Source organism: Rana temporaria, chromosome 3, assembly GCF_905171775.1.
Source record: "Rana temporaria chromosome 3, aRanTem1.1, whole genome shotgun sequence".
Taxonomy (NCBI): domain Eukaryota; kingdom Metazoa; phylum Chordata; class Amphibia; order Anura; family Ranidae; genus Rana; species Rana temporaria.
The window spans coordinates 266,808,059-266,832,358 of NC_053491.1; the positions used below are offsets into that span (position 1 = coordinate 266,808,059).

The following is a 24,300-nucleotide window of genomic DNA, read 5'->3' on the forward strand; positions in this document are numbered from 1 at the left end:
TTCATTAATGTGGTCATAGATGTGCCACCAAAATTCTATTTAATTTTTCCACCATAAAAGGCGCCACATCAAACCACCTGCTAACAATGCCTGTGCTTGTAATCACTAGCAGAAAAAATACTACTGCCGCGTACACACGACCGTTTTTCATGACGAGAAAAATTAAATTTTTTAAATTGGTCATTAAAAATGACCGTGTGTAGGCTCCAGATCATTTTTCTCTACGTGAAAAATGGGCATTAAAAATTTAGAACATGCTCTATTTTTTCTCGTTGTTTTTCACGCCGTGAAAATCGGTCGTGTGTAGTCTTTAAAGACGGGGAAAAAAACGTGCATGCTCAAAAGCAGGTTATGAGAAGGGAAATTTGCATAATCAGCCCAAAGGGTGTCACCAATTGAATGGAACTTCCACCTTTATAGTGCCATCGTACGTGTTGTACGTCACTGCGCTTTGCTCGAGCATTTTTTTTTTCACGATCCGGTGTATGCAAGGCAAGTTTGACAAGAATCACGTTGAGAAAAACGCTGTTTTTTCCATGACATTAAAAACGGTCAGTGTACGCGGTATAAAGCTCCCTTCACATTAGTGTGATTTCAGATGTGATTTAACTCCCACAGAATTGCATGACAATGGAAATCATATTGTTTTCAATGGCGCCCATTTACATGAATACAACTTAGCACAGTGCTATTTTGGAAAAAGTTTCTGTATTACTTTGGTGCAATTCCAGCATGATTTTGGCCCCACAGAATACGGAGACCACTTTAATGTACAATGTTAGTAAACCAGATCACAGCAGCTTATTTTTAGTCTATTCACATTGCTTTCAAGCTCTGAAGAAGGGGGTGTCCTTGGATCCCCGAAACGTATTTAGCTTTTGGATTATCCCCTGACTTTTATTGGAATAAAGTTGTATCAAGACCTCTTTGCAGTGATGTGATGCTTCAGTTTCCATTTTTGCTACATAGAAATAAAAAGTTGACTAAGGATCTAACCTTCCCTTAAAAATGTATCAGTAATACTGTTGCAGATGTTCTCTTGCTTCCCGTGTGGTGAGACCATTGTCAGCATAACAAAAATGGGAGAAAATTCCTCTAATGGTGCCCTGAATAGCAATAAAAACATGCCAGGGCTTTTAATTTGCGCACTCTATCTGACAAAAAAATACATACACTTTAACAATAATTTCAAAGCCACTGTAAATCAAATGGAAGTCAGAAGTTTTCATGTGATGAGTATCAGCCTTAGACCAGTAAAAAGGGAAATGTGCATATGAACAAACTTCAGAGAAACTCAGCCCTCCTACATGTGACAGTGTCAATTAGTGAAAAGCCTCCACCCAGTTTTCTTTTCCTGTTTTCTATTAACTACATTTATTTGTGGGAATGCAAATCACTCGGTCTTCTATAATCTGTAGAACACAAATAAGATTTCCTCAATTTATATATATCTCCAGTTTCTTTCAAAAAAATCCCAAATGCGTAACAGTAATAAGAGTATTAAAACTTTAATTTTGACCGTAGAAGAACTATTAATAATACATAGTATTTACAAAGGTAGACATGTGCAGTACATGTGATGAACAGCTAGCCATATACAGAAAGGCAAATGAGAATGATGGAAGAAGACAGAACTTGGCCATGTGGTCAGATGACGGCATAACAAAATAAAAAAAATTAAATTGTGGAGTCTATTTTACACAGGAGTATGTCCAGTAACAAAATAACAACTGAAAGTTGAAGAAAAAAAACAATATCTAAAGAATATACCAAACAAGTATTTTCTGCACAAGAAGAGAAATAGGGTGGCATCCATTACTGAAAATGCTAGCTGTTAAGACTGTTATTCTGATGCAATTGCTCCTATACCCTTTCACTTACAAGGTGTAGATGTACACACCTCCCCTCTGTGATTTGGATTGTAATTATCATATGTGGAATACTTCTTGTTTAGGATAACCATTTAACTAGTTGTGTCTGTGAATTCTGTCTACAGAAAATTACTATCCACTATTTCTATTGTACATTTTGTACTGTGTACTATTGTACATTCTCCAAACCCCCCCCCCCCCCTCCCAGCTGAGCTACAAGGCACTCTGAAATGGAGGCAGAAGAATTTCCAGATTCCTCCTATTTAATCATAATGTATATTTAGTTGCAAAACAGCAGCCTTTCTTTTCTTTTTTATTTAAATAAATTGGTCACATAGATGACTGTAAAGTAAAACCTCCACTAAGGCCCCTTTCACACATGCGGACTGTATGTCTGCTTTTTCATCCTGTTTACAGATGAAAAAGGACATATATGTATCCCTTAGGGAATGTTTGCAGTATTTCACAGAGGTTTCACATAGTGGGACTGCATGAGCAATGTTTCAGTAATCCATACGATCACATATTTGACTAAAATGACAAATTATGAACATATCAGTAAACTCAGAGCACTATTTGGACACATTAGCCCAAAAACAGCACAATATGTGGCATGCCCGAGTAATGCCCTCTTGGAATATATCTCTTTCTAGGATGATAATAAAGTCTAAAACTGCTACAAACTTCCTCTGTCTCCATTTAACATATAGGAGGCTGCATTAGAATATATTTCATTAGGCGAAATAGGTAGAGCATTCAATAGTTTCTTGGATATTTTATAAACAATTTACTAAAGAAAAGTGCAAAAATCTCACCTAAGAAATAACATTATTTGGAAATACCAAGCAAGAAAAAGTTAATGTAATATAACTAATGCATTCCAAAATTGTAAAAAAGTCTAAATGCTAAGTTTCAGTTGAACCTAGATAAGATGAGGCCAAGCGCATGACTGACACACACAACTCTCCTTGTACGCCATTATAGCTAACACTGCAGTTACTGGCTCCTGATGCTGTGATAATTAGGCAACACACAAACTTTACTTCACAGTTCGAGATACAAGTTATTTTATGAAGACAGACTGCCATTCGAAATGTAGTGATCGATCTTCAGTTAAGTGTTTTCACAACTCCAGGGATCCAAGCTCAGCTGTGTTCCTTGTGCCAAGTATCAGCAAAAGGCAGTGCCCAAACATTGACTAGTCCTTCCTACTTCCGATGCATTTCCAGGATCTGCACAACCAGTGCTTACATGCAACCAGCTAAAGACTGTGCATTCCTGAGTCTTTTGCCTATACTTTGTGATTTGAACTGAACACATCAAAACGCCTCAGTCAATCGGTGTCCCACTTTTGACTCATATACACAAATATGAGGATAACAATATAGGAGTGTTTTTAATGGATCCAGGTAAAGTTCATAAACAGGTGATGGCTGTTAATTCTTGCCATGAGAATTCAAGTGGTTTCATGTCTGTAGTGACTCGGACTTGTATCTCTCCTGAAACAATAGCAAGACAAAAATGTCATTAGCTTCTTAAAGCTGTTAGTAAAATAAAATTCAACACGACCCAAAACATTTGCAGAGATTCAGATCCTAAAATAAGGCCAAGCAGAGGAGACCTAGACCAGTGTTTTTCAACCTTTTTTTTAGTCAAGGCACCCTTTAGAACTGCGCACCATCTCGGGGCACATCAGTCTGAGGTCTCATTCACACCAGAAGGTGCATCCGAGCATGTGCGCTTTTTTCGTGCTCCCACCCCGTCACATTTTTTAATGAGCTGTCCTATTCATCTCAATCGGCAGAGATGCTAGATGTATGGGGGTGTTAATAGGAATTAATGTCACCCACAAGCATCTGAAAAAGGCAGCACATTGTGCTGAATGCAAAATGTGTGTTTTTGCACGTGTTATGACTAGCACAAATCCCTCCCACCTAGCACAACCCCACCAAATGCCCCTCCAAGCACAACCCTTTCAAATTCCCCCAAGCACAACCCCCCCCCCCCAGCACAAATTCCACCCGACCACGTCCTACCAACCAATGACGTCATGAGTTGCTAAGGACATGTCAGACAAACAGCACAGCTTTCTGTTTAGCCGGCAATAGTACAGAGAAGAAGAGAGAGCTGGAAGAAGGTGCGAGCAGAGCTCTCTGCCTCTGCTTTATACAAGAAGTTAACAAAAGGATCGCTAACATCGAGCAGTTGACACAGCACCCCTGAGGACTCCTGGCAGTACCCTGGTTGAAAAACACTGGCCTAGACTATATTAATTTCATTAGTTCATACCATTTATATTTGCTAAGGCTGGGTTTACACTATCTTCTCATGCGGCTTACAGCAGGGGTCCCTGTTCACCGTTTCAGGTCCAATTTCAGCCCGAAGTTTAGACTGAATTCAGACCTAAAACGGACCAAAAGATGCACAGGACTCTTCTGCAAATTCGCACTGGAGCCGCACTGGAGATATGTGAACCGGCTCCATAGAGAACCCGCATCCAATTCGCAATAGTGTGAACTCAGCCTCACTGTTATCTTTTTTTAAATTTTAGCATGACGTGTGACCACATTATTATTTTTCTTAGTTTGGCAGACTGCTTGATTGCTGAACCAAACAAACTTACTAGTTTACACATTTAACAAGAACTAAAAATAATTAAATAAATCCTCTAAAAGAAATCACTACATAAAAGGTAAGGAAATAAAAAAGTAAATACCTATATTTAAGCTATCGAACACAGATCCTGTATTGTTTACAAAAGTGCTTCCTGTTCCTGGTTCATTGGTGAAGTATCCTCTGCCATCGATTGCATGCTGATGCCAGTCTGTGTCCAGAAACTGTAATAATTAATGAAATTTGTTTAATGCACAGAATACATTATAAACTCAAGATTATTTGAGAAATATAGGATATGCAATGCTTACTTACGGCTAAAATCTCCTGGTCAGATAGTAATTCTTCATCATCACCTAAAAATAAAAAAATAAAAAACAATAATTACAACCCTGTGCACATAAGTTTACTTGACTTAAAACAAACAGCATTCAAGGTTAGACTATTAGATTTAATTGTTCTTCATTATTTACAAATGCGTCTCTCAAGCTGATTGGTGGCTGTGTGGCAATGTAGGACCTATAATGTACCTAGAGCAACTAATCCATATACAATTTAAAAAAAGACCAGGGTAGGATGTATTTTTTTTGCTTGCCACGGGAAGTGGACTCTTTATTTAGCCCTTTGCATTGGATAAGCTACGTTTTGGCAGTGCAATAAGTAACTGAAGGACTAGCATTATCAAACTATTTAAAAGCAGCCTTTTAATTAAATGTAACTTTACCTATGAGAGCGAATTATGGGGCTGTTAATTTTTGGAATCAATCATATAAGTTACAAAGAACTGTTTAGGAGACTGAACAATACATACATGCCATAGGCAGTTTTCTAAAGTCACTATGTTGTACACTTAGTAGCGTTCTTAATCACATCTTATATTTTGTGCTTTAATAGCACTTTTATATAGAAAAAATAACTATGGCTATTACCTTCTGAGCTTGATGGCATGGGTGACACCTGGAAGGGGTAATTGTCATTTGTGCTGTCAGGTAATTGCATTTCCATTTGATCACCCCATGGCGACATGCTGCTGGTGACTTCAGACTGATTCACACCTGAAACAAACATTTACATTATACATTATGCAGACACTAATAAGGTTCATGAAAATCTTGTTTACATCAGACATCAAGCATCATCTGATCATTCCAGCAATGACCAGGGACAAAGAGGTAATACTCTAAGCAGGTCTTAGTCTATAAAAGTGGAGGTGAAGCCCAAAATAACCAGTAATAGTCAAATGGAATAAAAAAAAGCAAGAATTTGGTTGGCTCTCACAGGCAGCACCTCTAGTTGACTTTGTGCCATGTGATAGTATACCAGTAAGAAAGGTAATGACAGAGTTTATTTTATTTTCACAAACTAGACTAGTCACTTAGACTGATATACAGAACAACCTTGGTTTCTGAGCATAATTTGTTCCATAACATGCTTGTAATCCAAAGCACTTGTATATCATTGCATTTTTTTTAAAGGGTATAGAAGAGAAGAGAGGCACCTCTAAGTGTAGCAATAAGTTGCTAAATGTTGTACCTTCTATAAATGTAACCATATTTCTACACTTAGAGGCTCCTCTCTTCTTTTTTATACTCAGTTGTGACATGACGCTACTCTTATATCAAGACATCGCTTGTATATCAAGGCAAAATGTATTTAAACACTTTGCTTGTCTTGCAAAACGCTCTCAAACCAAGTTACTCCCAAACCAAGGTTTTACTGTACTAATTTACTTATATAGCAATCTGTTTTAACAACGGATCATGCATCAACCTCTCTTCCTTTCTATTTCGGGGACAGTTGGGTATCAGAGCAGCCATGGAATTGGTGGATTTAGACTCACCTATATCTGAACTGCCAGTAGCTTCCTGTATTGAGAAATCTCCGACTGTGTAATCACTGTGATCCTCCGGTAGCTGACAGTTTTTCACTGCTTCTTCCACTTCATCCGCTGATGTGCGCTCAACCTACAACAGGAAAGAACAATAGCAGACATGTTAACCACAAAGCACAGATAATGAGTAGGTGCTGACAGATGGAACACATAACTGCACAAAGTACTAAGGCCGTACCTTCTTTCGGGGTCTGCTCTTAGAATCGTTTTGTGACTTAGACTTGCGTTCTATAAAAGAAAAGCAAGGCACTGATTAGCATATAGAATTTTTTTTATGTATCTACCAGTAGTAGAGTTTAAAACCTATTGCTTCTATACAGGGATGGACTGGCCATTGGGACTACAGGGAGTTTCCCGGTGGGCCGATGGCTCAGTGGGCCGGCTTCAGTGACAGCAGACCGCCACCCCCCTCCACTCCTATGTCTCTCCCTTCCCACAGCGCTCACCTCCTCTCCCTTCACACAGCACTCACCTGGGAGGACAAAGAAGCAGGGGGAGGACCAGAAGAGCAGGGGGGACGACAGAGGAGCATGGGGGAGGGGACAGACAGCTGACTCAACAGCTATGGCCTGGGAGTTTCTCACTTGTGCCTAATCTTGTCCCATAGGGGGGGCACCAAACTGATTCTTTCCCCCGGGTGAAATAATGTTTAGCTTCCCCACTGGTACTGCCTATAAGAGTACCAGTACCAACCGTTCTACTCTAATAAAGTAGAACGGCTAGTGGCTAGTGAATGGGGAGAGGGGGCTTGGGTGGCCGGGGGGGGGGGGTGGGGTGCGGGAGTTGTCTGGCCGCCATGGGAGAGACCTATCAAAGTGGGCCAGTCTGGATGAAGTCCAGGGCCACATTTTTGTCCCAGTCCAGCCCTGCTTCTATATGTTTTTGGAATCATTTATTTTTTTCTAGATCCTAGATTAAATAAACGTATGCATTTTGATATTTTTCATTCGTGTATTTACTGACATCTGGACAGTATGCCAAGAATAACAAACTAATATATTGTAAATACATGTATAAACATAAACCTATCTTATATCTTATAATGGCTGAACTTCTCGTAATGTGTTAGAAACTTGCACACTGCACAGTAAAACTGGCCTATACACTGCAAATTTCAGCCAGTTCCTGAAGAACCTGACTAAATTTGTTCAGTAGGCGGCGCTGTTGCCACTTTGCTACCTGACATCCCGTGATTTAAAGGTTAAGAATCCTTCATCACTCTGTGTAGAGCATGGATGGAGGATTTTTTTTTTTGCTCACCCAAAGTATGTTTGGCCACCTTAACCCTCAGTAGCCAATCAGCAATTGTTTATCATTGTTCTGACAATGCTAAAATGTTAAAATATAAAATGTAGTACCTTTTTTCTCTGTCTTAATTGGAGCTGGCAGCATTTTGTAGACTCGTACAGCACTAGACCCTTTGTAGATGCTTCTGTCCTTCACTTCTTTAATATCAGGAAGAGAATTCATAGCGCAGCGGAAGTTAGCTTTCCAGGTCTTTGGATCAGGTTCCTTCTCACCCTGTTTATACCTTCCTGTATAAATAAAACATAAACATTAACAGCATGAAAGCTGAATTTGTGACAAGTTGTTCTAACATGGGCAGTCAATAGGTATTGATGAAATATTCGTTCCAACACTACCTAAGGACCACAAGTCATTTAAATGAGGTTTAAATGTATTGCATCAGTTGCAAAAACAGCTAACCAGCTACATAGGTTAACAATCGCCCCAATCTGCCCCACAGTCAGATGAGTAAACAATCGTACATCCATGAGTATTCCTGACTCCTCCAGAACCTGCTGCCTTGAGTGCAAGTCAGCTGGGGGTGACTCAGGCCTCGTACACACGACCGAGGAACTCGACGGGCGAAACACATTGTTTTGCTCGTCGAGTTCCTTGTTAGGCTGTCGAGAAACTCGACAAGGCAAGTTTCTCCATTCCCGTCAAGGAAATAGAGAACATGCTCTCTTTTTGGCTCGTCTTCTCGACAGTTTCCTCAACGGAAATGTACACACGACCGGTTTCCTCGGCAAAAAAATATCTCCCAGCAAGTTTCTTGCTGGTTTTTGCCGGGAAACTCGGTCGTGTGTACGAGGCCTCACTCCGGATCAAGCGTGCAATTTTATGGCAATAACTTTCACGTAAAAGGCACCTGAGGTCTATGGATAGTGTCAGGAAAGACTTGTGCAAACTTTTCCTTTTTACAACAGGCATCGATTATGTTCTGATGGTTATTTATGGTTACTCTTGCATAGTTATGGCTTCTTACATAAGACACCCAATACAGGACATACCGGTAGCTGCTAGTGCAGATAAGGCACTAAAAAGTCTGTGTTATCACAAACCTAGAGCCAACATCTGCACAGATGACGGCCACACAGGCCCACTCAACATGTCATTTAGATCTTCAAGCAGATAAAAAAAAATAACAATTTCTGTACATCTTACAATGTATGTATGCAAATACCATACGATGTCCTGATATCAGCTTTCTGAAATCCTGTGCACAGCAGTATTTACAATGGAGGATTAAGAGGCAGTACTGACATACAATATATGTATAGCCAAAACGTTCTTGTTCTTGTCTTGGATACAATGGGGGTAATTTACGAAAGGCAAATCCACTTTGCACTTGGAAGTGCAGTCGCTGTAAATCTGAGGGGTAGATCTAAAATGAGGGAAAGCTCTGCTTATTTTATCATTGAATCATGTGCAAGCTAAAATGCTGTTTTTTTATTATCCTTGCATGTCCCCCTCGGATCTACAGCGACTGCACTTTCAGTGCACTTGTAGTGCAAAGTGGATTTTCCTTTAGTAAATAACCCCCAGTATGTCTGTCAAGTTTTTATTTCTATCTGTGTCCTCACTGGGTAGATTCACCTTGTTTTCCCTGATAACCAGAACCAGAGGTGAGGGGAAAACTTCCACCAGGGACACCCATTCCAGTGACAACTATCTACAAGGGAATTTCCATTTAATTTGGAGTGATTTTCTAACACTTTCTGTTATATCTTGCAAAATGCTCTCAAACCAAGGTTTTACTGTATGTATTTAGCCATTTGCCCGGAGTTTAGCCTAAAGTACTAATATATAACTACTTTGGGCTGTATTGACACCTGTGTGTGTTTTGGGAAGGGGGAGAAAAAAACTGTATGGATGTTTGACATATTCTTCTAGCTAGTAGTTGACAGGAAATATAGGGACTTTTAGTTTTATTATCACTTATAAATCATTGACTAGACTAGACAATCGTTCAAGACATTGCTCACTTTTTACTCTGTCATCCAAATCTTCTCGCCCCAGCCAGAACATGAACTAAGATAAATGTTACTTCCAAAAAACCAAACATGAACTTTGAACCTTACCTGTGTGAATAGCCCAGCTGCGGAAAAGAGAGGCATCTCTGTCCATGTCCCAACCATGCCGTGCAGCATGCTTCCATGGGATCTGGAAGATCATCTCCTCCTGCAGGGATTAGCAGACCACAATTAATATGCATGTTTACATGAAAGACTTGCAATATACCGCACAATAAAACACTTAGTACCTTGTTAAGCCATGAAAGACCTGGAATTGTTCTAGATTCAATCTGATTCTCAAGCCAAGGTCTCATCCTTAAACGTGTGGTAGGCATTCTGCTGTGGAATATAAACAATATTGTTATTAATCAATAATGATATATGTAATGATCTTACTTTGCAGAGTAACTATTAGGCTTCATTTCCATGGACGTTTTTACAGCCACTTTCTTTAGCCTTTTTTACAGCTTCAAAACGCCTGTCCATGGTTTTTTTTTATTATTTATTTTTTAGCGTTTTTGCGCGGTTTTAAGCGTTTTTTAACATCTGTCGTTTTTACAGCTCTAATGCCGCGTACAGACGGTCGTTTTTTGTGATGAAAAAAAAACGACGTTTTAAAAAACGTCATTTAAAATGATCGTGTGTGGGCAAAACGTTGTTTTATGTCTTCAAAAAAACGACCAAAAAAAAATTCGAACATGCTCGAATTTTTTGTGTCGTTTTTCAAAACTTCGTTTTTTGTTTCACAGAAATTGACCGTGTGTAGCAAAAAACGACGTTTAAAACGACGTTTTTAAACCCGCGCATGCCCAGAAGCTAGTTATGAAGTGAGCTTCAATGGAAAAAAGTGGTGAAACGTAACCTCGCTTTGCAAGAGCATTGTGAAAAAACGATGGTGTGGAGGCAACATCGTTTTTGAAAATGATGTTTCAAAAACGTCGTTTTATTTCATGATTTCAAACGTCGTTTTTTTTTTCATCACAAAAAACGACCGTCTGTACGCGGCATAAGGCTGGAGCTTCAAAACGCACTGGTCCTGGGTTTTTTTTGCAGCTTAAAAACGGCTCAGCCATCTACAGCTCAAAAACGTCATGGTGGGCATGAGGCCATAGACTAACATGGAGAGCCGTTTTTAAGCTGCAAAAAAAGCTCAGAAAAGTGGCTGTAAAAATGTCCATGGAAATGAAGCCTAAGCATGCTTAGCAAATTGGTCTGTAACTAGATATATTTTCTGATAACACCATAAAGATGTCAACAAAATATAATAACAATACTTCAGATGCAGCAAAAGATGCAGAAGGTGGATGTAAATAGATACTGGAAAATTCATCAGAAAACCTATTATGTCACGATAAGCTGCTGAAAGTTGAATTATGATTGCCTCTTGCACAAAAGTACTTATTAAGTCCACAGTAGTACTATATAGGTCAATAAAAGGGAAATACATTTGCATAATTTCATAAGATTTGTGCTATAAATCTATATATATACATACATACATACATACATATATATATATATATATATATATACACATACACATATATATATATATATATATATATATATATATATATATATATATATATATATATATATATATATATATATAATATATAATTTTCCATCTATAAACTTGCTATCCTTTGTTTTGTGAACTAAAAGCATGTGTTGCAATGTAGAAGGCCGAAGCGTCCTTCTATTATTAGATCGCCTACTGTATGTAAAAGCATTGCAATATGATCTGACTGAACACACTTCCTGCTAACACTGCCCCTATTATGTATTTACTTTACAGAGCAGGCGTGGTCGACATTTGCCGCCAAGAGCAGAGGACTCAGACTCCACCTGTCATTTGCCTGGTCTAATTTATCTAAAGGAAGCAAAGTCCAGTAAGTGATCACATTCATATCTGCAGCACTGCAATTTATACATATAAAAGCATTTGCCCAAAGTCACCAAAACAGCACTACTAAGCTTGGTTCCTTTAAAACTGCCCACATGTTCTCCAAACTAACGGAGCAACATTCAGGGTGCCCTCTAATGCCCCGTACACGTGAGCGGAATTTCCGCCAGCAAAAGTCTGATGTGAGCTTTTCATCGGAAATTCCAACCGTGTGTAGGCTCCATCAGACTTTTGCTGTCGGAATTTTCACCAGCAAAAGTTTGAGCGCAAGTTCTCAATTTTTCAGACGGAAAAAAAATCCTAGCGGAAATTTCGTTTGTCTGTATAGAATTCCGACAGGAAAAAAAAAACATGCATGCTCGGAAACAATTCAACGCATGCTCGGAAGCATTGAACTTCATTTTCTCGCCTCGTCGTAGTGTTGTACGTCACCGCGTTCTTAACGCTTGAAAGCTCAGAGAACTTTTGTGTGATCGCTTGTATGCAAGCCAATCTTGAGCAGAATTCCGTTGGAAAAACCATCCAACTTTTTTCCGACGGAAATTCCGCTTGTGTGTACGGGGCATAAGTGCTCATCAGCAAGTAAGGGCTCATACACACCCATGCATTATTATTGGGTATTCCAACTAAGCATGGCTCCCCTTATTTACTAAAATACACTTTGTTACTCAAACAGCCTCTAATCCTTTAATACCGATGAGTTGCACAACCTACATGTCATGTTTACATTCCTGTCTTTTATTTATAGTCTGTATGATTTAGGGCCTTTCCTAAACATTTTTGTAATCTCTGGTTGAATGAACTTTGAATGACACCAGCACTTATATCTGAAGGCAAAACGTCTGTTAGAGCAGCGCCACCACGTGGACAAGTACTGAACCTAGTGTATAGAGAGTCTGCTTCCAATAGCCTGCTTCTTACAATAGAACCAGCCCTGCCATACACATTCACACAGCACAGCACTTTCCACAACATCAACTGCTGGAGAGCAGCTACACAATTAGAGCTGTGTCTACAGGGAGCCATATGTCATCATCTCTATAGCCAGCAACAAGTCTTCATGTCACACCCCTCTGAGCTACAACCCCAGTTGTTATCTGTGTGCACAGACCCTATGGATGAACACACCCACCTCTCTATAGTCCCATGTGCATGTGCAGACCCCACTTACACTAATATCTATTACTAGAGTCCTATGTGCATGTGCAGACCCCACTAACATATACCATAAAATTATCTATTACTAGAGTCCTATGTGCATGTGCAGACCCCACTTACACTAATCTCTATTACTAGAGTCCTATGTGCATGTGCAGACCCCACTTACACTAATATCTATTACTAGAGTCCTATGTGCATGTGCAGACCCCACTAACAACACTAATCTCTATTACTAGAGTCCTATGTGCAGACCCCACTAACAACACTAATCTATATTACTAGAGTCCTATGTGCATGTGCAGGGAGCTAGATGGAGAAATCCCACTGATAACACACCCACTTCTTTCTAGTTACAGTTCCATGTGCAGAGCCCCCACTGATAGCACTTCCTCTATACTGTACTTGTGCAGAGAGCTGAGCCCTCACTGATAACGCCCCCTCTATACCGTCCTATGTGTATGTAGAGATAAAGCCCAGCTGCCTTGAGCCCTGCCTGCCCTCCCTCCCTCCTCATGTCTTGTTTTTTTCTCTGTGAACTTCCTTGTATGTGCTGGGTGTATTATAACACAGCAAGCAGAATGAGCCTGTCCTGATACTCTGCAGCCCCAGAATAAGCCTGTCCTGATACTCTGCACCCCCAGAATAAGCCTGTCCTAAAACTCTGCACCCCAGAAATCAGAATACGCCTGTCCTGATACTCTGCACCCCCAGAATAAGCCTGTCCTGATACTCTGCACCCCAGAAAGCAGAATAAGCCTGTCTTGATACTCTGCACCCCCAGAAAGCAGAATAAGCCTGTCCTGATACTCTGCACCCCAGAAAGCAGAATAAGCCTGTCCTGATACTCTGCACCCCCAGAAAGCAGAATAAGCCTGTCCTGATACTCTGCACCCCCAGAAAGCAGAATAAGCCTGTCCTTATACTCTGCACCCCCAGAAAGCAAAATGAGCATGCCCTGATACTCTGCACCCCCAGAAAGCAGAATAAGCCTGTCCTGATACTCTGCACCCCCAGAAAGCAGAATAAGCCTGTCCTGATACTCTGCACCCCCAGAAAGCAGAATAACCCTGTCCTGATACTCTGCACCCCCAGAAATCAGAATACGCCTGTCCTGATACTCTGCACCCCCAGAAAGCAGAATAACCCTGTCCTGATACTCTGCACCCCCAGAAAGCAGAATAAGCCTGTCCTGATACTCTGCACCCCAGAAAGCAGAATAAGCCTGTCCTGATACTCTGCACCCTCAGAAAGCAGAATGAGCCTGTCCTGATACTCTGCACCCCCAGAAAGCAGAATGAGCCTGTCCTGACACTCTGCACCCCCAGAAAGCAGAATAAGCCTGTCCTGATACTCTGCACCCCAGAAAGCAGAATAAGCCTGTCCTGACACTCTGCACCCCCAGAAAGCAGAATAAGCCTGTCCTGATACTCTGCACCCCCAGGAAGCAGAATGAGCCTGTCCTGATACTCTGCACCCCAGAATGAGCCTGTCCTGATATTCTGCACCCCCAGAATGAGCCTGTCCTGATACTCTGACCCCACTTGTAGAGCCCAGCTCCCTACAGTACACAGTCCCTCCTCATGCACAGCGCATCTCATCCTTCTCCCTATGGCTCCAGCCTAGAAGAGAGTTCAGGTAAACTTTGTCATCCCTCCAGTACCTGCTGCTGTTGTTGCTGGTAAGCGCCGATGCAGAGCTGATGACTGAAAGTAATGTTGAATTGCAGAGACTGAACGTGGAGTTGAATTGCAGAGACTGAACTTGGAGTTGGAGTAGAGAGCTGAGTACAATGCTTAGTCCTTAGAGGGAGAAGAGTTGTGAACAGAAATGTCTAAGCCAGGTCTCCATGTATAAAGGGACGGAGCCCGCCCTGCACCGTGCACAGCGCCCCTATTGGTCGGCTCGGGATGTCAGAGCGCAGCATCATTTCGGGGAAATCAGGCTGTTGTATAGTAGTGAGGATCTGGGGGAAGTCCCTTGTTTGGCAGCTCTCCCTCCCTCCCTTTGCAATGACAGAACACAGGATATACAGGATCGTCCAATGATTGGTGTACAGCATTGTAAGAAGACACGTGCCTTCCCGGAAGATCACTTCTGCTGTCATGTATGCAGCATCCCATGTGCACTGCTGTATTCTTTCCAAGATTTCTCAGTCTTGTATGTGACATTCTTTATTTAGGAGCAAGCTGACTTTTATTTCATTCTATTTAGAAGGTTCACTTTAGGTGTTCACTTACATGACAATTCCTGCGTTCACTGCGCTGTCCTATGTGCACTCACCTGCATTTGCGCTGCATTGGCAGTGCGTTTATATTTATTCTGACGTTTTATGTGTGCATTTAGAGCCCATTCACACCAGAAACTGCACGCGACTGCGCATTTTTGACTGCATGTTTACATTCATTTGAAGCACGCTTGACATGCGCTTAAGTGCGTTTTGCGGTGCATTTGCCTATTCTTTTATTGGGCTTGGCGTAAAGGGGCACAGTGCAGTGGATTAGAAGCACGTTTGTAGTAGGAATCGACCAATATTGTTTTTTTTTTATCACTGTTATTGCTGTCACAAAGAATGTAAACATCCCTTGTGACAGTAATAGGCAGTGACAGGTACTCTTTATGGAGAGATCGGGGGCTATAAAACCCCTCCTATGCACTGCAAAGTATTCAAGATCGGTGTTTTTGAATACTTTATTTTTTTAAAACTGGCGCCTTTAACCACTTGCCGACCGCCACACGACTATGTACGTTGACAGAATGGCACGGGCAGGCAGATTGGCGTACAGGTACGTCCCTTTAAATCTGCCACCCACCGCGTGCCTCGCGAGTGCAGCCGCGGGTCCCGGGAACTCAATGTTCTTGGGAGTCCCACGATTGCGGTCGGCAACAACAGAACAGGGGAATGCCTTTGTAAACAAGGCATTCCTCTATTCTGCCTAGTGACACTGTCACTGATGACTGTGATCGGGAACGGTCATCGGTGACGTGTCAAGTGTAGCCACACCCCCTAACAGTAAGGCCGCGTACAGACGAGCATACATGTACGATGAAACCGGTCCGCTGGACCGTTTTCACCGTACATGTCTGCCCGGGGATTTCTGTATGGTGGCTGTACTCACCATCATACAGAAATCCGCGCGTAAACAATACGCGGGGCATGTCCGTGCCGTCGCCGCGACGATGACGCGGCAACTTGGGCGGCCCTGCCATTTCAATGCTTCCACGCATGCGTCGAAGTCGTTCGACGCATGCGAGGGATGGTGGGCGCTCGGACATGTACGGTAGGTCTGTACAGACGACTGAACATGTCCGAGCGGGCAGGATTTCAGCGGACTGCTTATGTTACACAACACAGCATCCCTCAGTGGATATTACAGCTCCATCCATCTATGGTCTCCTCATCACAGTTTTCACTCTGCACCACTAGGCAGAGTCTGAATCCCAGCAACAGTGTATGAGAAGAAGATTGCTCACCGCATGGAGACCGCAAAATGATGGTGTGATGTCAGCTCGTAGCCCCACCCAACTAGCATCCCTTGAAGACGTGCATTGGCACAAAACGCTTTGGGGCAGGACCACAAGCTGACGCATTGATGTGAATTGGCCTTAAATGTGTTATTGGTCCAATACAAGGTTTATGTAATTCAAAATAGAGAGCTCTGTCATGGTATGACATGGTAGGGGATCAATTTAATGTTTTGTATGGAGGCATCCAGCTTCATATGTCTATTTTTATTTTATTTTAGACTATGGGCAGTGCATCAATGGACAGCTCCACAATGAGAGGGTCAAGTCTAGAAATTCATCAAATTCATCAAGGATGACACTTCAAATGCTGAAAAAAATGTTGCTGGAAGACAGGAATTGGTGGTATCCGTGGTTAAAAGAAAGGTCTGGTATAAAAGCCCTTATGCGTGATATATCTCTGTACAGTGGCCTCTTCTGTTTTCTGTACTGAGAACTCTGCACAAAGTAGTTGTTTAATTCATGTATTTTTTGTTATGCAACCTGAACATTTTTATTTTCTCATTGTATGGCAGAGGCCAATGTGTAGCGATATAGGGCCAGATTCACAGAAGAGATACGACGGCGTATCTCCTGATACGCCGTCGTATCTCTGTGTTCCGGCCGTCCTAACTATGCGACTGATTCATAGAATCAGTTACGCATAGATAGCCATAAGATCCGACAGGTGTAATTGACTTACACTGTCGGATCTTAAGGATGCAATTCTATGCCGGCCGCTAGGTGGCGAGGCCATTGCGGTTGGCGTAGAATATGCAAATGACTAGTTACGGCGATCCACGAAGATCCGCGCATTCGTCGCAATCCCGTACGTCGTCGCTAGTCGTTTTTAACCATCGCAAAGTTACACCTGCTTTAACATGGCTTATGTTTAGATCAGTAAACGCACGGCGCATTTAAAAAAAAACGTTGGGGCGCCGTAATTTCGCGCAATGCACGTCGGAAAATTTGAACACGGAGCATGCGTAGAACGTTCGGCGCGGTAACGCGCCTAATTTAAATGGTGCCCGCCCCATTTGAATTAGGCGGGCTTGCGCCAAGTGGAATTACGTTACACCGCCGCAAGTTTACAGGTAAGAGCTTTGAGAATCAGGCACTTACGCTGTAAACCTGCGGCGGTGTAACGTAAATGGGATACGTTACGCTGCCGCAGCGTAACGTATTTCTCTCTGAATCTGGCCCATAGTACTTTAATACAGCCAGGGCCCCTGAGGAAATATATTTATGCTGTGTTACCCAGGATTGCTAAAAACATGTTAATACTATGGTGCAATTAGATATAATAGCTAAGATACAGATAAATGCATCTAGTGTAAGTACCGGAATACGACTTGATTCCAGCCCCTTGCAATTTCCCATACAGCATTATTAGGGCTGGGAGAGGTAGGGGCAGAACTGGGAACCAATCAGATGTTCTGCATGCAAATGCAGTGGCAAAGAGCATTCTGATATGAGGAGAGAGCAGAGCAAGGACAGAGATGAGCTTATCAGTCACCTGCTGCTCCTTCGCTGTCCAATCAAGTTCAGGGTGGAGAGAAGTAACCACTGTATTCTTTCTACATTCTGATGCTGTAAAGCCCTGTACACATGGCCGGGATTCTCGTCAGGAAAAAAACATTGTGTACAGACGTACGATTCAAAATAACCGCCGTTCTTTTGAATGGCACGAAAGCGGTGACGTGATCGACTATGACGAGCATGCGCTCGTCACATTCGATGCCGTCGCCGCCATCTTGCTTCACCCTACCTATGCCTTGGAAGCTACCGCGCATGCGTCAAAGTCATTTCGAGCATGCGCGGGTTTCCATGGAGGCAGGTAAGTATACAGTAGGGTGACCAGACATCCCCGGTTTCAGGGGACAGTCCCCTGATTGAGGACACTGTCCCCAGAACAAGTCTGTCCCCTGTTTTGTCCCCGGATTGGATTTGAACAGGGACTGGGGCAATTTCATAGACAGTCAGTGCTCCCACTAGCTTAGGGGGGTGGATTTTTTCCATTATCTGTCCCCTTTTCTGATGATCATATGCTGGTCGGAGCGGAGGGAATATTTCTTCAGTTTCGGGTGCATGCCCATTCCGCACCGCCCGCATGTTCTTCTGCCTTGGCTCAAATCCTGGCCAGCCGCCTGCCTGCCTATCTCCTTGCCTTCCCTGGCGGAGTGATCTTCCACCGCTCCCCACCCAGTAATACCCAGGGCCCGGAGAGTGAGACTTGACAGACTGTGAGGCGGGCGGTGGCGACGGTCAGAGAGTCGCTGATTGCTGCCATTACTAGTAAAAGAAAAATGTCCCCGGATTTCATTAAAAAAATCTGGTCACCTTAGTATACAGACGCTCGGGTTTCTCGGCAGGAAAACACTGCTGAGAATCACGACGAGAAAATAGAGAGCAGGTTCTCTATTTTTCTCGTCTAGATTCTGGGCAGATTTATCGACGAGAAATCTCAAAGCCTCGTACACACGCATGGTTTACTCTACAAGAAAGCTCTGCCAGCAGTTTTCTTGCTGAGAAAACTGTGTGTGTGTACGAGGCTTGAGGCCCTTGTCACAGGTCTACAGTTCAGTTTTTCAGGCGGACCTGATTGGATGTTCCATTCACCTCTATGGACCGGTGGGTGTAAACAGACTGGTGTCCTTTTAAACCCACCTACCTCTAGACCCGCCTCCTCTCTCTAGACTAATTGTATTGGAGGGCAGTCAGGTGTAAACGGACAGCGAAGTCCCTTTACTCCTGGCTGCCCAAAGAGGAGAACAGGTTCTGTATATGTCTGCTCTGCAGAAACTGAGTGGACAGTGATGTGTCATCTGCCTGCTCAGCAGGATATTAGCTAATAGGGAAGTGTCAATAAGAACCTGGGGTGAAAAGAGTCAAGCTCCTGAGAGCTTACAATCTAAAGTGCAGGGCAAGTTATACAAAAGGTATTTGCAGAAGTATGGCCAAAGCTTTTTTGGCTATGCATCTGTGGGTCACAGGACTGCAGTTATTTCTGCACTCCTGTGACCTGTTTTCAGCCGACAGCAGGCTGAAGCACTCTGTCAGCTGACGTCACAGACCTGGTTCAGGCTCTGAAAAAATCCTGACCATAAGGTCTGGATCTGCCCAGAAATCTGGAACAACAGCTATCTCAGCCACTCAGTGAGCCTCTGAGAGCCTGAGCCAGCTGCTCCCACCCACTCCACAGCCCGACACTCCAATAAGCTCTGGAGGGGCAGAGCAGAGAGCTGGTGACCATACCTCCCAAGTAAATCCTGGTGTACCATAAATCTGGGCTGAGTTCCGCAGCAGAGCCCAGTGTTGGAACATAATTCGGCACTTGACTCCACTAATCCCCCAATGAAGTGCGTGACACACTGTGCGCTGTCCAGTCAGCACAGCCCTCACCTTCCCTGCCTACTCGCTTGCCAGATTGCCTGCCGCTCTACAGGCTGCAGAATTGGAGAGGAGGTGGGCTAGGTTTGCTCCACCTCCTCCCCATGTCCCACTTTACTTGCCCAACCCCAGGCATGCAGCCAATCCTTTGTCTGTGAAGGGGTTGTGTGTTAAAGCAGTGATCCTGCTGTCACTGCCCGAGATTCTGGAGAGCAGCCAGCCTCGGGTGAGTGAACTCTCCTCTCTCCATGTTCCTGCCTTCCATGTACCATAGTGATACTTCCTTTCTTCCATGTACCATAGTGATTCTTCCTCCCTTCCATGTACCATAGTGATCCTTCCTTCCTTCCTTTCATCCATATGCCATAGTGATATTTTCTGCCTTCCATGTACCATAGTGATATTTCCTGACTTCCATGTACCATATTGACCCTTTCTTCTTGCCTTCCATGGACCCTAGTGAGACCTCCTTTCTTTCTTCCATATACCATAGTGATCCTTCCCTCTGTCTCGCCCTAAGGGTTGATTCACACTAGAACACAGTGCAGGAAAGGTGCATTCCGTGTTTATTTCCTGCTCGGCATGGAACCATGCTGTCCTTGCGAGATGCACTCGAGTGCCATTAATTGTTAATGGCAGTGTCAGAGAACTCATGCAGCAAGCACCCATTTCCGAGCCTCAGCGGTGAATTCCCAGCTAGCGCTAATGCACCTGCGCAGGCTCATAGACTGGGATGAATAGGAGTCAGAAAGGGGCATGCACAGTAGCGTGCTCGTTCGCATGCGCATGCCTCCACCAATCCCGGTGCACGGCGCCCTATTTAAACGTGAATCTGCTTAGTGTCAGTGCTGGATTGTCTTCAGCTAGTACCTGTGTTTCCTGCTGCCTGTTATTGGATTGACCTGCTCCTGAAATACCCGGCTTTGCTTGACCACTCTTCTTGGATCTCCCCTTGTCTGCCTACCTGCCTCTGCCTGTTATACTGATCCCGGCTCGGACTTTGACTACGATCTTGCTCCCTGATTTTGTACCTCTCTGCCAGCCTGCTGACGACTTCTGCCTGTACCTGTTTATCCTACCTGATTCTCCCTAAACGGATCTGGTGTCTGGTTGCTGCATCTCCTCTACTTAAGAATTTCCAGTACTTCCAAAGGCTCTACCTGAACCTGCAGACACCTGCACCCTCTCGTGCCCCTGCATTCCCTGTCTCCACCTCCAGGGGGTGCTGGGACTGGGACCGTGCAAATGAGGCCACCCCCACTCTCTCGGCTCCGCTGTAAGGTACGTGACAGTGTGTTTGTGGCCACCAAACCACATGGTACTGCAGTACTATGTGGTCTGGTGTGGTACCATTTGAAAAAGTAAAATGGGTGGTGGTCAGTGGGCAGTAGTGCCCGCCTACACATCAGGGGATATAAAGACCCTAAACTGATCGCTGTGACTGTGCAGTGTTATGGTGATCACGCTGGGTACAGAGACGCGTAAGTCGCGTCACGGTTGGCGAAAGGAGCCGAACGGCGAGTCGGCGCTATACTGCGCATGCGCATCGCCGTTCAGCTGCTTTCGCCAACCGTGACGCGGCTTACGCGACGGGGGGGAGCTCGTTTTTGGTCAAAACGTCAATCACAGACATGTTAGGAACGCCCACTCCCGCGGGACTCGCAACCCGGATGCCACGGGTGAATAGCTGTACGAAGGTATGTACAGCATCAAAAAAAAGATAATAGGCTTAATCGTATTGTAATGTGGGGGGGCCAGTGTAATAAGAAAAAGTAGTTTTTAGGGTGAACCACCCCTTTAAATGGCTGTATTGGGGGGGGGGGGGAGCTGACTGAGGTGATCAGCACTTTGTGTTATTTTGAGCCATGCCTTCTCTGACTAGCAAAAAAGAAAAACATCAATTGCAGCCTCACTATGCCACCAAACGCAGCCACTGTACCATCACATGCAGCCACTGTGCCAGCACACGCAGCCACTGTGCCATCAATTGTCGCCACTGTGCCAATCACACGCAGCCACTGTGCCCATCACACGCAGCCACTGTGCCCATCACACGCAGCCACTGTGCCCATCACATGCAGCCACTGTGCCCATCACACGCAGCCACTGTGCCCATCACACGCAGCCACTGTGCCATCAATTGTCGCCACTGTGCCAATCACACGCAGCCACTGTGCCCATCACACGCAGCCACTGTGCCCATCACACGCAGCCACTGTGCTAACACACGCAGACACTGTGCTAACACACGCAGCCACTGTGCCAATACACCATCAATTGTTGCCAGTTTGCCCCATCAATTGCCGCCAGTGTGCCCATCAATTGCAATCAACGCAGCCACTGTGCCCATCAAACGCAGCCACTGTGCCCATCACACGCAGCCACTGTGCCCATCAAATGCAGCAACTGTGCCATCAAACACAGCCACTCAGCTGTGCCATCAAACACAGCCACTGAGTGGCTGTGTTTGATGGCACAGTGGCTGCGTTTGATGGCACAGTGGCTGCGTTTAATGGGCATACTGGCAGCACACTGGCGGCAATTGATGGGGCAAACTGGCAACAATTGATGGTTACAGACTGTAACCATCAATTGTTGCCAGTTTTCCCCATCAATTGCCGTCAGTGTGCTGCCAGTGTGCCCATCAATTGCCGCCAGTGTGCTGCCAGTTTGCCCCCATCAATTGCCACCAGTGTGCTGGTGGAGGAGACTGACTGAGGTGACCAGCACTTTGTTAATAAAAAATGGCAGATAAAAAAAAGTGTTTGTGTTATTTTGAGCCATCATTGATTCTTAAAAACGGGGGGGGGGGGGGGGGCACAGTTTGCCATCTTCGCCCTGGGCACCAAATGGCCTTGTCCTGGCACTGCCTGTCAGTATTGAATTGACTAAAGTTTGTTCAAGAGAGATCCGGATGCTTAATCCTGAGTTGAGAAGAATTTTGGACCGAGAATATCTCCATCTTTGGGAAGGTCTGTGGCAGAGACTTTGCTAAAGTTTTGTGTGACACTCTGGCTGCTGGGCTGGTGAGAGAGGCCTATCCAGGTGCACTAAACCCACCCTGGCTAGAGTGACGACTAGAGATTATCGCTGGAAGCAGGATTGTTTCCAAACCAAGTTGTACACCTGGACCTACTACTACTTATTATCCCTTTCTACTACTTTTATCATTTTACCCCGTTGGGTAATAAAGCACAGAAAACGACATCTAACGTGTGGACATTGCAGTTTTTTCTCAGCTCTCATCGTGTACCCTAGACGGCGGAAAATTAGAGGTAACATGCCACACAAAACAAACCAGCAGTTCCATGCGGGGGTAGTGCTACATACACATTCCCATTTCATTTTGGAAAGTGCTGACAAGGCCTACATCACTGTCTTTGCGAGAGCCATGAGTGTGATTGTGCTGTGAATGTAACTAAAATCCTTGTATAATATATAGTACACCTACGAATAGTTTTTTTTTTAGCAACAAAACTGTGCATTTCACAAGTGCATGAAGAATCTTTAGATTGAAGGGTGAAATTAAGGACTTTAAACTTCTTTCTATGGTATATAGTATATCCATATCAATACATCCCTAAAAGCGGTGGCTCAACGCGATTGGCACTGCGCTGACAAGCCATTCACCTCTGCAGCTAGAGGTTCGGATCCCGGTCTCGGCTGCATGTGAATTGAGTTTGGTGGTCTCAGCCCGGCTCCCGGTGGGAGTGCTATGCGAGGTAAGCCTGCGCTTAGTACGCCCACCCCCCTCCCACAAAAACCACCACACTTACACGCACTCGAAATTGGGTTAACATGCACGCACTTTGACCACGCGGTCTCTAAATAGAGAGGCGAAGGACTAACGGGGCTGGTTGAGCGGGCTAGATCCTCTCACTCCCTCATAGGGAGTCCCTCTGCCCTGTTGGGCTTCAAAGCGGAGCAGGTAGGGCAGGCTGTGTGGGAGGACCCCCTCACACACCCACCATTGCCACCCGGGACATGGAGAAAGGTGGCAGATTGCCTCTGGGGGAGGCCTGCCTACTCCCAACTCCTGCAGTCCGGCTCCTCTCTCGAGTACACGCACAAAATACACTTAAAAAAAAAAAAAGTAAGAAAAAAAATACATCCCTAAAGTGCTGAATCCCACCTTCTCTGCTCTGGAGAATCTGTTATTAGACCTATATACACCTACATGGCTCAAAACTGATTGTAACCAAAGCAGCGATCAAGAGTAATCCCGGGCCAGGTGTCCACACTTTTAAAAATGTGAGAACGCAAGGTGCGCTGATCTTTTATTTAAAGTAACCTGCACTTTCCAGAGGCTTAACTATCATCATTATGTGGCCTCCTGCAATAGTTACATTATTTGAGGTAAACGGAAACTTTGTCTGCACTGGCTGCATCTGTGTAGAAAATCCCCATAGACTTCAGTGGAGCTGTCCCCTGAGGCTGGAGACGGTCAGAAGACATTCCTGTGGAAGTCTGGTAATAATGTGCAGGTGAAACCAGTGCAGAGATTTTCCCTGCAGGGTGTAAACATTGTAGCTCAATGCAGGATATACTGTAGGCAAGTATGAATCGGGGCAGAAGGAGGCTGAAAGTGCACTTACCCATTAAAGTGAACTTGTGTTCTCCAACCCCGTCCCCCCCCCACGACTGTAAATACTTTCTGATTTCCCC

The 24,300-nt window shown here is 44.1% G+C and overlaps 1 protein-coding gene across 2 annotated transcripts; it reads right to left on the bottom strand.

Moving 5' to 3' along the window:
- Positions 1-1,492: 1,492 nt before the first annotated feature.
- On the bottom strand, positions 1,493-14,613 carry IRF1 (interferon regulatory factor 1). Of its 2 annotated transcripts, none has more exons than XM_040344649.1 (10): positions 14,405-14,613; positions 9,926-10,013; positions 9,744-9,843; positions 7,734-7,910; positions 6,554-6,603; positions 6,325-6,448; positions 5,414-5,539; positions 4,800-4,840; positions 4,588-4,708; positions 1,493-3,370 (listed from the first exon to the last, which is right to left on the bottom strand). In XM_040344649.1, exons 2-10 carry the CDS (start codon positions 10,010-10,012, stop codon positions 3,288-3,290), a joined length of 909 nt encoding a protein of 302 aa, XP_040200583.1. In that variant the 5' UTR covers position 10,013; positions 14,405-14,613; the 3' UTR covers positions 1,493-3,287. The 2 variants fall into 2 exon arrangements, with proteins under 2 accessions (XP_040200583.1, XP_040200581.1); XM_040344647.1 differs by having other exon boundaries at positions 9,926-10,016; positions 14,405-14,612.
- Between the last annotated feature and the right edge of the window lie 9,687 nt (positions 14,614-24,300).

Bases quoted from the DNA above. Each gene is read 5' to 3' on its own strand.
- IRF1 (XM_040344649.1), bottom strand. From the start codon at position 10,012: ATGCCTACCACACGTTTAAGGATGAGACCTTGGCTTGAGAATCAGATT. The intron at 4,841-5,413 runs GTAATAGCCATA...TTTTATTTTTAG, and splicing joins CATGCCATCAAGCTCAGAAG to GTGATGATGAAGAATTACTA. The intron at 4,709-4,799 runs GTAAGTAAGCAT...TAATTATTACAG, and splicing joins CTGACCAGGAGATTTTAGCC to TTTCTGGACACAGACTGGCA.